This window comes from Triturus cristatus, chromosome 3_2 (assembly GCF_964204655.1).
Source record: "Triturus cristatus chromosome 3_2, aTriCri1.1, whole genome shotgun sequence".
NCBI lineage: Eukaryota > Metazoa > Chordata > Amphibia > Caudata > Salamandridae > Triturus > Triturus cristatus.
In genome coordinates, this window is record NC_140584.1 from 536,205,882 (window position 1) to 536,223,121 (window position 17,240).

The 17,240-nt window shown below is 46.1% G+C and overlaps 1 protein-coding gene across 1 annotated transcript in view; it reads right to left on the reverse strand.

The window, feature by feature from the left end:
* DEPDC7 (DEP domain containing 7) overlaps positions 1-17,240 on the reverse strand; it is a 272,921-nt gene that overhangs the window by 151,767 nt on the left and 103,914 nt on the right. The window contains exon 4 of the mRNA XM_085648246.1: positions 1,966-2,155. Coding sequence (XP_085504372.1) covers positions 1,966-2,155 — 190 coding nt within the window. The remainder of the gene's footprint in view (positions 1-1,965; positions 2,156-17,240) is intronic.

The window sequence follows — 17,240 nt, forward strand, 5'->3', positions numbered from 1 at the left end:
AGAATGCCCGAATTCCAGGACATTTCCACACCAAGTGAGTGAAGTTTGCCTCGCTTACCCCACATTTCAAGCATCTGTCGCCTTCCCTCAGGCCATATTTGTGCAGCCGGGCTGGGGTATAGTAGACTCTGTATTTGTAGTGTATTAACCTATGCCTCCCATTTTGCGAAATGGTCCTAGTGCTTGCATAAGAGTATACCCATTGTGCCTCAGTTATCACCATGCCCAATTCATCTTGCCATTCCTGCTGAGTTATAATCAGTGCCTGGGTGTTAAGTGCTTTTGTGAGCACTTAGAGGACAGTGATGCCACGCTGTAGTGATGTCGCCTGACGCAAGTCAGTCAATGATACGAATTCCTGCGGTTCACCCATGCCTTCTCCCACTGTTGCCCAAAATGATTGTCTCATTCGGTGGCATTGATATCTGTCTTGTGCAGTAAAGTGCTTGCACTTGCATGTGGTCCCACGTTTTCACCACCCCCTCTTGGAAGAGGTCTGCCATGCGTTCTATGTGTAGCACGCTGAGTGTTCGTGTGACTGCCTTTGCCTTGCTCAGTGGGAACCAGTCGCACCATTCAATCGTTAATTTGGGGGTTTGGCCATAGGTTCTGCCCCTCGAAACCCCATCACCAAGAGCTACTTTTTATTTTTAAAAGTGAAGGGGGTCGAGAGGCACTTGTCTCCGAACCCAATATGGCCCTGGGGACTCCATCATACAGGGCCATATATATATTTTAAAAGAGAGGGGTCCCACAGGGCATTCTGTATCAAAGTGAGATGTGCTGACTGCCATTTGTCTCAGTTGGGTCACCGTACACCCGACAGGATCTATTGTATGGAATCTGCGCAGTGATTTGCACAACGAATGCTGTGGAAGTGGTACAGGGTCAACCTCGTCCCTTTCGATGTAGAGTTGTGGAAGGGTTTTGGGACCATGTATCCAGTAAAGCTGCACTGTTCAGTAATAGGTTTTGAGATCTGGTGCATTCAACCCACCTTCTGAGTAGGACGGTCAGAGTTTCCCATTTTACCCAGGGCGGTTTACCCGCCTAAGCCAAATGGATCAGCAGGGATCTAAGATTACGAAAAAATGCTTGGTACTGAGATTGAGACCTTCGCAAAGAAGAGAAACCGAGGGAGCACAATCATTTTCATTATTGCGATGAGACCTAGGAGTGAGAGGGAGCTTGATCAATTTTTTTTATAGACTAAGTTGCTGCACTACCTCGCCTGTAGTTTTCTAGCATGACCACTTCAGGATCGGTGTGGATCTGGATTCCCAGGTATCTTACAGGGTCAGAGGTTCATTCTATAGGATACTCCATACCGGTAAGGGCGGTATTGGGCGTTGGGAGGGATTATCATTGATTTATGCCAGTTAATGCGCAGGCCCAAGTGCTGCCCAACTTGTTCCACCTCTTGCAGCAGGGCAACATATTATACTCTGAGTTGCGTATGTACAGTAACGCATCATCTGCATATGCTGAAATAACCAAATTGTATTGTGGAAACCCTTTGCCTCTATGCGCATGATATTCCCTTATGGCGCAAGCCAGGGGCTCTGCAACTAACGTGTACAGCAGTGGAGAGTGGACAACCTTGTCAAGTGCCTCTAGTAATTGGTATTGGCTTGGAAAGGAAGACATTAACACACTCTTGCTGTGGGTTGCATTTACAAGACTTCGACCAGCTTGTGAAATACTTCACCCACGCACACACGCTTCAGGACTGCATATAGGAATTTCCATCCAACCGAGTCAAATGCCTTTTCGGCATCTAGAAAGAAATAGTTCTACTTGAATAGTTTTCCCATACATCAAAACCATTTTGGTAGAATAACTGACATATATGGCGCAAGTGTTTACAAATCTTAAAATGATCTAAGATGCAATGTCAAAATTTGGGAGACTTTTTCCACTATAAAAGTGTATTAAAAAATTCCCACTGTAAAATAAAATACATACTGCGAGTCGCTGAATGCCTTGAGAATTTCTCGATCCAAGTAGTTGCTTGTGACAACCATAGTTTTCTCCTTCTCTCGCTTTGATGCTGGGTGTTCCAAATCTTGACATTCTAGTAAAGAATCAAGAAGGGGTAGTTCTACAAGTTGCAGCAGTCGCCTGATGGTCTGTTCTTGCCATACTTCATCAAGAGCTAGAAAGAAAAATAAACGTTAAGAATGCTTCAGTAAAATTTTATTTTTTTTGATTAACAGATTTTATTGATTTTTGCATAGAAGAAACAGGACACAGGAGTAGCATGTCGGAGAAGATTACACAGCATTTGATCAAGGCATACGCTTTCAAATGACAATACAGTAGTACAAAACAACAGCAACACCCTCAGCACCAAACGAGACCTTAGGCTAACTGGCCCAGCCAATTCCCCCAGACTAGACCAGGTTTAAGAGGACAACACCTGGCCTCATAACCAGTTTTTCTTGTTGTGCAGACCAGTCCATCACCTGGCACCATTGTGAGAAGGTAGGAGGGGTGGGAGATTTCCATCAAGTGGTAATGTTGCACCTGGCAACCATAAGGGTGCACCTAAGAAGGACCGATCAGCCCTCGTACCGCCTGAGCCATCGAGGACCCCAGCAGAAGCACTAAGGGGGGGGGGGGGGGGGGGGGAGTGACCTTCCACCACCGCAGACCAAAACTCCTGAATCTAAGGACATAGTCAGACCATATGATACAAATTGGAAGGAGCGTCACCACAGTGGGGGCAGGTGGGCTCAGGAAGGATGCCTACTTGGTGTAATCTCACTGCTAGTTGAATTTGGGGAGGGATGTCGGTCTGAGGCATGGGACTGCAGAGGCCGTCTCAATTGGAGGGATTTGTAGAATGGTGTTTTGGTAAGGGCATAATCGGTTTGTAGTTCTTGGAAGGCTATTGGTGTGTCCCTAGACACTGCCCAGTTGGAAAATACCAATAATTTCCCTTCTCCCAAAGCCCTGCAATGTCGCCACCTCCTGTAACCAGGTACCATGCCAGAGAGGTTTTTGTGGCTCGAGTATTGTGTCCCAGTGAGTGTGGCGTAAGACAGCCCTACAATCTAGAGGGCCATTTTGGACACTGGGGGTGTGGCACTGGGGAATCGTAGAGCATGGCTAGTATTTAAGGGAATCCTAGGAGGGATAGTTCCTGCTGGTATACTGGGTTTGACAAGCCCCCATTAAACCAATTGTGAGTTGCTAGGAGGAGATAGGTCATACCCAAGCACACAGCAGTGAGCAAAAGCAAGGCGAGGCGAGGCCTGGGCATGTACCACAGGAAGGAGGCTGCAATTTTATTTAGGGACCGTGGTATGAGGAGCAGCAGGTTCTGAAAGATATATAAAAACCTCGCCAGGATCGCAGTTTTATACAGAGCTATGCAACCCATTACATTCAGGGGAAGGGACTGCCATTTAGCGATGTCTGCATTTGGATTCTACGTCAGGGGCTCGAGATTAAGGGACCAGGTAATGCCACCCAGACACCCGGTATTTAGTACAATCATTTATTGAGGGAAGAGATGTGGCGCCGCGGCCAGGGCGACTGACTCCAGACTCTGGGGATCATGGTTTGATCCACGGCACCGGCGGCAGATTAGCCCAGCACCATGTGACTATGGGCAATAGCTTGCTTAATGTAGAGACCCTTACGTGTGATTGTTCGCGCTATGTGGATTATTATTATTATTTATTAATAGGCCATTAACGGCATCTTACCAACTGAGGGGTTTAGACAACAGCTTCAATGTACTCTAATTTTGAAAAAGATCAGAACCCTGTTTTAGCAAACACAAACCTCGTAATCCACTGATAAGAACTATCCCCAGTTTCCATTTCAAAATTATATATAAAAGTAAGGGAAATCCTCACTTCATACTTTTAAACCAAGTTTAATACCAAAGTATGGTGAAGCACACACTCACAGAGGAGACAAACACACATTGTAGATTGTTTCCCCCAATACAAAGGTCATAAGTGAAGTTCTTGGGCAACGTAGAATTAGAAGTTTAGTAAATTTGTCGTAGAGTGTACTTTCAGACAACCAATGGAGTTTACCACTCACCAGGTTGGTTAAACCAAAGCAAAAAAGTATTAAGCCAAAGAAGCCCCTTCAATGCCTGTTATGTTAAAGTTCACAAGCATTGCTAATATCCTTGAAAATGTTCACATTAGCACTTAAACTTTAAAAACTTTTTGCAACAAACCCTTGACATGCAACATATCATATTATGATCAGATAATTGTGGCTGCCTGTTTTACACCCGCCATAAAAAAAAAATTAAAAAATCAACACAAACTAAAATTGGGTAAATCTTGATTCTCAACAAAACTTGTAAGGTTTTGTCTGTAACTGGTATCAACCATAACATATGCTTTTTCAAAGACCTTTTTGTATTCTTCACAGGCATTCACAGAATGTGGAGTCTGCATTATGCATAATAAATATCTTTAATACTTCTAATTCTTAACAATAACTATATTGAACCTATGTATAGGGAAAATTCCATTCAAGAAAAATTAATCAGTCATCAGCAAACACCATTAAGGTTTAACCCCTTGCATGCCCGCCCCTTTCCCCGCCCAGTGCCGCGCCTTCCATTAGCGGGCGGAGTTCATGACGAGCTGGACTCGTCATGGGCACAGCGCCACCGCAGCCCATGACGAGTCCAGCTCGTCATGGGCACTGAAGGGGTTAAAGGAGATGCCTGGAACATCAGGCCAAATCTGTTCAGCAAAAACAGATGACAGGTCAAAAAGAGTCCACTCAGAGTGGACATTTAATACCGACGCAAAGATTTTAAAGGAGTTTTGTCATTGTGAAAAAGCGGATGTCAATCTGAATTTGAATACATAAATTGCAAATCACTATACTGGGGCAAAGCATTCACATACTGGGTAAGAGTCAGGGATATGAAACCCAAGTCCTACTTGACTATGCATCTAAAGTATCCCGTATCTAGAATTAGTTTTAGTAGCCATAACTAAACCTCTAAAGCTTAAACTATGGTGGCCAAAATCAAAGATAATAGCTTCTGCACAGAGGTCCGGCGCAGCTTTGGTCTCATCTGACATGCCAGCGCTGGGAAGCACAGGTTATGCCATTACCTCCGTGAATGTCCTCTGGAAACAGCAGCAGCTCCGGTAAGGTGCTCCACAGTCTCCAGAATTTCACTTATAGGAGTACAGAAATTGGTGGTCCTGCAATTTCGGGATGATGGCATGCATCTTGCCAAAGCCTGGCTTTTTTGGATTGCAATACCACCTGCGACATAATCTGAGGTACTTGAAATCTAGGCAATGCTAGAGCGCCAATGATGGAGCCAGATTAATTAGGGAGGGGCCTTCAGATACCAGTGATGGAGTGGCATTGAGGAATGGGGAGAGATCTACCCCAGGGGCAGAAAAACGGAAGCTGGCTGCTTGCAGACCAATGCTTCTCTCCCCACTAGGAGGCATCTTAACAGCACTCTGCCTCAATCTAAGGCAACAACCGCTCACTACCCAGCAACAATGGGGATTAAGGAGCATAAAGAGAAATCTGTGACAGGGACAAGTGACCTTTCTGGCCAAACCTTTGAATCCCTCCCCCAATGAGGAGTCTGCTAGGGGCTGATGGGCCTATGGAGGAGGAATGCGTCACATTTTCATATGGGGAATCCATGATTATGGCTGCACTGCATGATTTGCAGAGTGCTACCATGTGGATACAAGGGAAGAGCCCTCTTGTGAGGCGGAAATAAACGATGAAGGACCAAGAGAGTCTAATATGGGATGGATGAACCAACCACCTGCCTGCATTGGTGGATCAGTCTCTTCAAAACACAAACTAGGACGCATACACCAGCAATTTGAAGAATGCATATCTGCCTCCATTTCCAACTGGAGGAGAAGTTCAAGACACTTCAGAATGAGAAGAGAGCTGCAAAAGATGATTCTCACGTTGCTTTCACTACCTTCAGACAGACCTAAAGACAGAGGAGTGTCTGCTCAAAGTGTTTCTAGAGGGGATATGGGTGCCTAGATGATTGTATATTATTTTTAATTTGTCATTTTTATTCAAATGTTATAAGAGTGAAAACATACAGACATGGCAAATGTATGGCAAATAAACTGAATCCCATTGGGGAGACATTATGCAGTATAATACAGTAGTAAAACGTGGAGTATGGGTAGTCGTATGTATGCGAGTTGATGAGGGTGTAGTTTGTGGGGAGTGGGGTGGGGAGTTGAGTTGAGTGGATAATAGTGATTTTCTGGTGAAATTCACCCCACCTGATTTATTATGACGACAGGTGGAAAGAGATAGTAACAGAAAGAGGCTAGGACAGGTAAGAAAGAAGAGTAGAGTTAGGAAAAACGTATGTCCTGAGGGAGGGTGGGTGGGGGTGGAGTAGGTATGGGGATGTGGTAAGCATGAAGCTGTCTAGCTTGGATCAGAAATTATCTTTCCTCCTCGATGCCCTCTTTAGATATTTGTTTAGGGAATTATCCGCCCCTTATGTGAAGTGTATCCATTCCCACCAAGTGTGGAGAGATAGTTTAGATAAGTCTTTCTATTCGGAGAGAATGGCTTTAAAGCCGGTTGAGACAAGGATGTCCCAAAACAAACGCACTTCCCTGTTTAGCTTCAAGTTGGAGGGGAGGATACCAAGGGAAATAGAAGCTAGGTTTGGTGTCCAGTTCAGATTTAGAATTTGTGATGTGGTTTTGCCCATTTCTGCCCAAAAATTCTTCGGGAAAGTGCAGTACAGCAGCATGTGGTCCAAGCCTCCTGGTTCATTCGCAGCTCCAGCAGGTATCAGAGTTTTGGAGGCAGACTTTGAATAGTTTGACCGTGATACAATGGGCTATATAATCCACCCAGTATCTACTTTGGGCTTTGTCTGGTGCAATTTTGTTTGAGGTTAAGTTTGCCCAGATGACGGCCAGTTCAATGGGGATCGCTTGAGGGCTGTATGTATCACATAAGAGCGACTCCTATTTGTTTTGTATTGATGTGGTTCGTGCAGAACTAGTAGGGGATAGGAAAGAGTGATTTAGAAACAGCATGACCTACTTTACTGTACAAGTGTAAAGTACTGGGTAGATCAGCAGTGACAGGAGATGTGTATCTGGAGGCGATTGCTTTGTTTTTAATAAGTTGTAAAAGTCGGTCATTGAGGTCAAATTTAGCTTGAAAATGGGAAAAAGGTAATGGTTTGTGGAGGGTGCCAAGGTCTTCCATTATCAGTATGACTTTTTTCGCCAATTTAAGAAAAATAGGTTTTTTTCTGTCCATTTTTAGGTGCTTGTTATGCCATAGAGAGGCAAGAGGAGAGTAGCATCTTGTTAGGCAGTTTATTAACCTTTGAGGGCTTGCGCTGAACACTTATAGATGCTTGCCGAGTGTTCTGCTATTTTCTTAGTTGTGACAAATGAGGTCATGGAGAGTGGTCTAGCCAGTGCTTTTTCAATCTCGAGCCAAGAAGAGGAGTTTGTGCTGGGGGACGGGGGGTAAGGGGTGGGGGGGGGGGTGTGGCTGGGTGTTAGGTGTGAAGGGGGGGGGGGCAAAGGCTTCCCTGTATAGCAAGGAAGGTGTGCAGATATCTCCTATAGTCTGGTAAATTTAGGCCAGCCAGTGCATTTGGTAGTCTTTGTTTCTTTAGGGCACTTCTGGGTTTTTGGGTTTGCTAAAGGAATTTGGCGAAGATTAAGTCTGTCTTGGCAAAGCAAGTGTCTGAGGGGTATACTGGTGACATACGGATTAGGAATATGCTAAGCGGTGTGATAATCATTTAGATGGATTCTATCCTTCCCCCACCATGTGATGAATCTTGAGGACCAATTATCAATGGTGTCTTTAAGGTCATATTCTCGTTATAGTTATAGGACTCTAGGATTTGTGAAGAAGCATAGACCCAAGTATTTTATTTTGTCGGGGGCCCATTTGAGAGAGTTGTTGCCTATAATGGATTTGTTACAATATATAGTAAGAGGAAGGATCTTCGTTTTTATCTTTAAGACAATATCCTGAAACCAGGGCATAGTTGTTGATAGTGGACATAATGGGAAGCACAGTGTCTGCATGGGTACTGAACGGGAGGATATGGTCTGCATACCCTCGCCCCACTGAAGAAATCCCCCTACAGAGACACCAGCAAGAGGGCCAGCTTGTTCACCCCAGAACTCCTAGCCTCCAAGCAAGCCTGCCGGAAGCTAGAGAAGAAACGGCACAATGAACAGACCCCGGACAGCCTCGCAGCACACAAGGACGCCATCCGCAACCACCACCACCTCATCAAGGCTGCCAAGAGGACCTCCTTCAAAGACCGCCTCGACAACAACGCACATGACAGCAAGGATCTCTAAAAACAGTACTTTTTGGTGAAACAATAATATCGTTGCTTCCCCAACCATTCCTTTAATAGCGCCTGTGGTGTGAAGTGTGCAAAAAGGTCCTCCAATGGTGAAATCATCAAGATCAACAGAACATGTTTGGTAGAAGGAGGCAGGGAAGCTGTCCGGGCTAAGTGCTTTTCTAGCTTTTAATTTTCTGATTGCATATAGGTTTCCATGTCAAGATAGGGTTTCTAAGAAAGGTTTTGTAGCCTAGTCTATTTTGTTGATGTTATTCTTTTTGAGGTATTCTAAGCAGGGCTCATGGGGGGGGGGGGGGAATCTTTTTTGCGTTGTGGGAATCGATAGAAGTTTTCAAAGGCAGCAGGAATGTCTCTTTATTGGAAGGTATGCTATGTTTGTTTTGGAGGTTATCCTAAAGTTTTTTATAGTTTTGTTTTAGATAAGAAGCTAGTATCTTTCCTGCTTTATTGCAGCTGCATACTTTGATGCCTTTGTGTCTTTGAATCAGTAGATGGGCTTTGTTATTCGAAATTTCATTGTACTCCTTTTATTTTTGTTAGTTGGTTTAGTTGTGACATCTCTGGACAGTTTGAGTTTTTTCTAATGATTCTATTTGGCTTCCCAGTTGATCTACTGCCAGGTTGTCCCGCTTGTTTTCCTTGACATGAGTTTGTTAATTTCTATGTATTGGTCAATTTCTTTATTCATTGTTTCTCTAAAGCTTGGATGTTCACTAAGGTCATTCATTCTCCAGGTTTTGGGACTCTGGAGCAGTACTTAAAATGTCAGAGCAGGGAAATACAGGTGTGGTCAGATACTAAGATTGGTTCAATAGTGAGGTTTGATGTAGCTACTAATAAATAGACGATACGGGTGAAGGAGTTGTGGGGGTGGGAGAAAGAGTAGCCCTTACCTGTGGGTTTTCGGGTTTGTATGTGAGACTTGTTGGGTTTAAATGAGCACGCAGAGTTTGTCTAGAATACCGTCCCATTGTAGGTTAAAATCCCCACCCACTAAGTGTGTGCTTGCGTGGGTAATATGGACAATTTTTTGTTAAGGTTTGACCAAAACATAGGCTTATCGCTGTTGGGACCGCAGATATTTACAACTAGGATATCAGTATAATATATTTGGAGTCTGGTAATGAGCCACCTGCCTTCGAGATCTGCTTCTGTTGTGGTAATAGTGAGCCCCGAGGAGGTGGAAAGGAGGGCGATTAGTCCATTTTTCTTGTTGATAGTTGGAGCACAGGATAAGTCACTCACCCAGGATTTTTTGTTTTTTAGAAAAATGGTGGGAAAGGGTGACCAATGGGAATTGATCATTGTTCCTCCGTTTTCTCCTTCAGTCACTCTATGGGACACCACAGCAAGTAAGATTAAGCTAACTCTAAGATTAAGAACAACCAGAAAGGTAGTTATGGAACCACAGAAATGAGATCCCTTTACCAGGGAAAGGCCTGGTGGTGACATCACTGAGTGATCAGCTCTAAAGCATCTATCACTAATTTCACATTCTACAATTTCACCTACGCAGGAAGGACCAAAATGGCAAAGTTACACTTTAATGCCACAGTCATACAGGAATCAGATCATTAATTTTGTACAGGATTGTTAAAACAAATCACCAGAAAAAATGTTTTCTACAAGAAACAAACTCATACATAACTTCTGTCCTTATGTCGGGGTACAGAATCAACTGTCTGCGCAATATAAAAGTTACTTCTGTCCAATTTATAATTTTAATTAACCTCTAAAAACAACCTCCTCATGCCCCACCCAACAGAAAAAAAAGGCAGACCGATTCAGACTTTGAATAAGGAAAGTTATACAGAAAAGGTTGATCACATCCCCAGTAAGCACTGGTGACAGGAACTATTTAAACGAGGAAACTGTGCCATTGCATACCATAAAGACAGAAGGAATATGCTACTTACCAGTATGCATCTGTTCTTGGCATGTAGAGCTGCAGAGTTGTACACTTAGCATAGATCGCCATCTGGTGTTGGGCCCGGATGTTTGCAGTTTGTTTTTGTTTTTTGGACAGTCTTTGGAAGTCACGAGTTTGGTGACTCCTCCTTCGGTCCGTACTGCGCATGGGCTTCGGCTCCATCCTCAGATTGTTTTTCGCCAACAGGGAAATGATGGAGCGTAGTAATAACAGTGAGAAACCCATGTGTGTTATATCTAAATAAGATGTACTGGAACGGATACAGGTAGCCGGGGAGGCGGGTGGGCGTGTACAACTCTGCAGCTCTACATGCCAAGAACAGATGCATACTGGTAAGTAGCATATTCCGTTCGAGGCATATGAGCTGCAGATTGTACACTTAGCATAGATTATATAGCAGTACCCAACCTTAGCGGCGACCACCGGTATCCGTTGCAGTGGTTTGAAAAAGTGTCTTTAGTACAGCCTGGCCCACCCTAGCTTGCTGCTTGGAATGCACATCTACACAGTAATGTTTTGTGAAGGTGTGCGGTGTTGACCATGTGGCTGCTTTGCAGATGTCATCTAAGGGTATGTTCCCTAGAAAAGCCATCGAAGCCCCTAACTTTCTTGTAGAGTGGGCTTTAGGCGGAACAGATAATGTTCTTTTTGCCTTTTGATAGCAAATTTGTATGCACTTTACAATCCACCTAGCTATCCCTGATTTAGAGATGGGGTTGCCTTTATGTGGTGGAGAGAAGGAAACAAACAATTGTTTAGTCTTCCTGAAGGGTTACGTTCTTTGTATGTAGTACAGCAAAGCCCTTTTAACATAGAGTGTGTGTAAGGCCCTCTCTGCAACAGATTGAGGTTGCGAGAAGAAGACAGGTAATTCCACAGATTGAGATGGAAGGGGGAAATGACCTTGGGCAGAAACTTCGGATTTGTGCGGAGTATGACCTTGCTGTGATGTATGTGTAGGAAGGGTCCCTGTATAGTGAACGCTTGTATTTCACCAACCCTTCTAAGGGAAGTGATAGCTACGAGAAAAGCGGTTTTCCAGGTGAGAAACTGTAGCTCACATTTATGCATTGGTTCGAAGGGCGGACCCATTAGCCGTGTAAGAACTAAATTTAGATTCCATACAGGGGAAGGTGGTGCCCTGGGAGGAATTACTCGTTTAAGGCCTTCCATAAAGGCTTTAATAGCGGGCACTCTGAACAGTGATAGATGCTGTCTGCTTTGTAGATAAGCAGCGATCGCTGCTAGGTGTAGGCGTATGGATGAATATGCCAGGTTACACCTGTGAAGATGGAGCAGATAGCATATGATGTGCTGTATGGATGCATCTAAAGGGTTGATTGTATTGTTATGGCAGTAAATTACAAATCTTTTCCACTTTGCGGCATAGCATGCTCTAGTGGTAGGACGTCTGGCTTCCATGATGTTAATAATCAGGGGGAAGGTTAAGGTATCCAAATTCTAAGATTTCAGGAGCCAGATCGCAAGGTTGAGCTGAGCTGGGTCCGGGTGCCTGATTTCACCATGGTTCTGGGTTAGGAGGCATGGGGATAGGTGCAGTTTTTGATGTGGTACCACTGATAGTTGTAGTAGTGTGGTGTACCACGGCTGCCTGGCCCACGTCGGAGCTACTAGAATGAGTGTGAGGGAGTGTTGTTATGGAATTAGTGGGAGAGGTGGAAAGGCGTATGCAAGTCTGCCTGACCAGTTCATCTATATCGCATTGCCCTTGGACAATGGGTGTGGGTATCTGGCGGCGAAGCTTGGGCATTTTTTGTTTTTGTGGGTGGCGAAGAGGTCTATCTGAGGATGCCCCCACTGTTGGAAGAATGGGTGAAGAACTTGTGGATGCAGTTCCCATTCGTGTAGTTGATGCGTTTGTCTGCTGAGCAGATCTGCCATGGTGTTTTGTACGCCTGGAACGTGCTGTGCCAGGAGAAAGATGTTTTGGGGAATTGCCCATCTCCATATGCTTTGGGCTAAGCGGGAGAGCTGGGGAGAGTGTGTCCCCCCCTGTTTTTGGATATAATACATTGCAGTCATGTTGTCTGTGCGAATGAGGACTGCTTTGCCCGAAATCTGTTTTTGGAAGGATTTTAGGGCTAGAAAGATCGGCAAGAGCTCTAGATGGTTGATGTGGAACGATTTTTGCTGTGGCGTCCATAGACCTTGCATTGTGAGGTGTAGGAGGTGCGCTCCCCAGCCGGAGAGCGATGCGTCCGCTGTTAGAATCACCTGAGGAACCGGGTCCAGGAACGGCCGCCCTTTGGAAAGGTTTGTGGTGTTCCACCACTGCAGAGAGTGATGTGTGCGGCCGTCCACCAACACCAGATCCGTCAGCTGACCCTGGGCCTGGTTCCACTGTTGTGCTAGGCACTGTTGAAGTGGACGCATGTGGAGTCTTGCATGGGGCACTATGAAAATGCAAGACGCCATCATTCCTATGAGCTTCATAAACACTCTTGCTGGAAGAGTGTTGAGGAAGGAATGTTTTGCGTAAGGCTTGAATGCTTGTGATTCTGGCTGAGTTTGGATAGGCAATACCTTTGGAGGTGTCTATAGTGGCCCCGAGATATTGCTTTGTGTGAGATGGTATGAGGTGGGACTTTTGGTAGTTCACCGTGAAGCCTAGCTGGTGGAGCAGTTGGATGGTGCTGTTTGTATGTTGCACACATTGGTGGTAGGACGCGGCTTTTATCAGCCAGTCGTCTAAGTAAGGGAAGACGTGAATATGTTGACGTCTGAGGTGTGCTGCCACTACCGCTAGGCATTTGGTAAACACCCGTGGTGCGGTGGTAACCTCGAAGGGGAGAACCGTGAATTGGTAATGCTGCCCGTCCACCACAAACCTGAGATACTTCCTGTGAGAGGGGTGTATTGGAATGTGAAAGTATGAGTCTTTCAGATCCAAGGTAGTGAGAAAGTCTCCCTGATAGAGGAGCGGGAGGATTTGTTGTAGGGTGACCATGTGGAAATAGTCTGAATGTATGTAGGCATTTAGAGGCCGGAGGTCCAGAATGGGCCTGAGGGTCCAGTCTTTCTTTGGTATTAAGAAATATAGGGAGTAGACCCCTAGATTTTGCTGATTGACGGGGACCTGCTCTATAGCGTGTTTTTGGAGGAGGGAGAGTACCTCCTGTTTGAGCAGTGTGGAATGTTCTTGAGACATTGGACGGTGCCTTGGTGGGATATTGGGTGGGGTAGATGTTAGCTCGAGACAGTACCCTGACCGAATGATTTGGGTCACCCATTTGTCCGATGTTATGGACTCCCATGCGTGGATAAAGTTTTGTAGTCTGCCCCCGACCGGAGTGGGATGGTCTGGGGGGAGCGAAGGGAAGTCATTGTGCGGGTGGGGTAGCAGAACGGGTGGTGTTAGTTTTGCCCCTGCCCTTATTGTTGTTGCCTCTGTAACCACCCCTTTGGTTGCCCTTTGAAAAGGTATTTTGAGGAGGGGACTTGTAGGAGGTAGAGGCGCTATCGGTGGAGAAGCCTCTGCCTGTGCCACGAAAGGATGAGCGTCGAAAGGAACGTTTAGAGGCTTGTGTTTGGAGTGCCCCCATAGACTCTGCTGTGTCTGTGTCCTTTTTCATCTTTTCCAACGCTTCGTCTACCTTTGGCCCAAAGAGAGTTTGTTGGTCAAAAGGGTGATTTAGTATGGACGCCTGGACTTCAGGCTTGAACCCTGAGATCCTGAGCCAGGCATGGCGACGAAGCAGGACACTAGTATTTATGGCTCTAGATGCAGTGTCGGCTGCATCGAGGGCACACTTAATGGAGGTGTTTGTAATTAGTTTACCCTCCTGTATCAGGTCATGAGCGTTGCACTTGTGTTTTTCGGGAAGGTGTTGCATAAGAGCCTCAAGTTCGTCGTAGTGTGCTCTGTCATAGCGCGCAAGTAGCGCTTGTGTATTTGCAATGCGCCACATGTTTGCAGCTTGGGAGGCGGTGCGTTTGCCAGACGCGTCTAGAAGTTTCGATTCCTTGTCTGGCGGTGGGGCTTCTCCTGAGGACTGGGAGTTAGCCCGCTTTCTAGCTGTGGAGACAACTAGGGAATCTAAGGGAGCAGGGCCCTTAATGTATGCAGGGTCTGTGGGTGCCGCCTTGTACTTTTTCTCTATTCTAGGGTTCAGTACCCTGGCCCTGACAGGGTCTTTGAACACCTCTGCAGCATGCTTGGTGACACCCTTAAGCATGGGCAAAATAGACGTGGATTTTTCCTGAATGTCAAATGTGTCCAGTAGGAAGTAGTCTTCCACTGGTTCGCTGTGCATGTCCACCCCATGGTAGTGTGCTGCTCTCTGCACTAAGTGATGAAACCCTAAGGAGTCCTCTGGAGGAGACGGCCTGGATGGGTATAGGTCGTCCTGAGGCATATCAGGTATGTCAGGGTTGTGGTAGTCTTCCCATGGGTCTGGGGTCCCCGGTGGAGTGGGGTCCATTGGGGCGTCCGCCGGGTCATAATCCGGGTCCCCGTCATCCTGATCTGGGTGCAGGGTCGGGGAGTAATGAGGTAAAGGTGGCGGAGACCTGGGAGGGGGAGGGGGTGGAGGAGGTGGAGGAGGCAGAGGAGGAGGTAGTGGGGAGGGCACTCTGAGGGGAGTTTGGGTGGTGGAGGAGGAGCCGGAGTGTCAAGGCGTCTTTTCTTGATAATTAAAGTCAATAGCCCAGTCTTTGGATCTTTAGATGGAGTCTTTTGCAAAGGGTCTGGTGTGAACAGAGCCAGTGGCGCCGAATCGTCCGCTGGTGCCGATGGTTTCGGAGCCGAGGGCTTCGATGGTTTCTGTGCGCCATGCTTTTTTGGAGCCTCCGGTTTTTTCGGCGTCGAAGGATTTTTCGCCGCCGGAGCGTCGGTGCCGACAGATGTGTGTTTATGTTTGGTCGGCACCGAGAGTCCAGGCTTCGGCACCGGTGGCTTCGGAGTCGAGCTGGGTATCCCTTTCTTCGGTGCCGAATGGTGTTTTTCGCCACCAGGCGTCGGCTGGCTCGAGCCCGAGCTGCCGTGAGACTTGAGGCTTCGACACCGGGCCCGAAGGTGGGGTGATAGAAGCTGTGTGCTTGGTTTTGCCCAGGCCTGCAGGCGAGGGTGTAACCTGAGTCTCTTTGGTTTTGGGCGCGGGGGTGGGAGGGGGTACAGTACTCACGACCCGCTGCACCGGTGTGATGTCCTCCACGTCGGAGTCGTCGGCCTCGGAAGCGCTGACGACGACGTCCTCCTGCTGGGTGTGTAGTTGCCCCGAAGCTTCGGCGTCGTCTTCGAAGATGTCCGGTGGAGCCGCAGTCGAGGAGTGCGCCATGGTGCGTCGAGCTCTTCGATCCCGGATGGTCTTTTTTGATCGAAAAGACTTACAGGCGGGGCAGTCTCTGGCCTCGTGTTCTGGAGAGAGGCAAAGGTTACACACCTGATGGAGGTCGGTGTGGGGAAATTTAGACCCACATTTTGGGCACTTTTTGAACGGAGTCCTTTCCATCGGCCGGGACCGGAGTCGAGGAAGGCCCGAAGGCCGGTGCCGATGTACGGGATGGAGAAAAGTGCCGCTTCGAGAGATGAAGATGATGATGAAGAAACTCGAAGAAACGAGGATTTTCCGTTGAGGCTGGAACCGTAGTAGTTCGAAGCCGGAGCACGAAGTATCACATCCGAGCCCGATGGCGGAAAAAAACAATCTGAGGATGGAGCCGAAGCCCATGCGCAGTACAGACCGAAGGAGGAGTCACCAAACTCGTGACTGCCAAAGACTGTCCAAAGAACAAAAACAAACTGCAAACATCCGGGCCCAACACCAGATGGCGATCTATGCCAAGTGTACAATCTGCAGCTCATATGCCTCGAACATTATCTTTTCGCTACAAACATGGAGTGCGTTTGCCTTGGGGGGGGGGGGGACGACAGACAGACAGACAGACAGACAGACACAGATAGATTCACTGAAAAAACCATAGGTTTCAGGGGCATTATAGTTAGCTGGACTTTTCACTCATACAAAACCATTGAAATACCCCCGTTCTAGTTAGTTCAGCTAACTATAACTCGCGCGCCCGCAATGCACTGCTGAGGACGTCACATATTACATCACTCATGACATGGTCAGTGACATCACTCATGACATCACTGATGACATCATCCAGTGAATGTGTGTTTTTCTGAAAATTACATATGTTTTATATATGTATATCTTAAGGTCGATGGAAGAGTAAATGGGTATATAAGTGTCTAAATGGAGGATTTGTTTTTGAAAAATTGATTGTATAACTGACTAAGTGTATCTTAGTGAATACATGGCTTAGTGAGTAACATTTAAATATGTAAATATCTGTATCAGTCTCTCACTTTGTGTATAGGGGCTGCATGGGTTGGTGAGTAGCTACATGAGTGTCTATAGGTTATTAGTTGTTTTTTTGAGTATCAGTATGAGTGCCTGAGTGTCTGTATGGTTCGGTGGGGGGTATTACGTAGTGCATAGGTGCATGAATGAGTGACTCACTGTTTGTATGTGTTGAAGACAGCATGTGTGCAGGACTGTATGGGTGGATGAGTGTGTGTATTGGTGTGTTAGTGAGTGAATGACTGTCTCAATAGTGTCTTTGAGTAACTACATATGTTTTAAACTAGTATATGTGACTATTGGTGTATATAAGTGAGTATGAGTGAGAGATTGAAAGAGTTCCTGTATGAATAAGTATGTGTTTCTATAAGTGATTGTTTAAAAGACTACGTTTGTGTACGTTTCTGTAGAAGGTGGTGTGTGTATAACTGTATATGCAAGTAAATGGATGTTTGATTCTTTATTAGCATGAGTGACTATGTGTGTGAGTAACTATGGATGAGTGGCGTTGTGTAACAGGATGTATAGGTGAATGAGTACATATGATGAGTGAGTACATGTATGAGTGACTGTATAGGTCTGTTGGTGAATGAGTGGATGTGTATGTGGATCTTAGAATTACTGAATA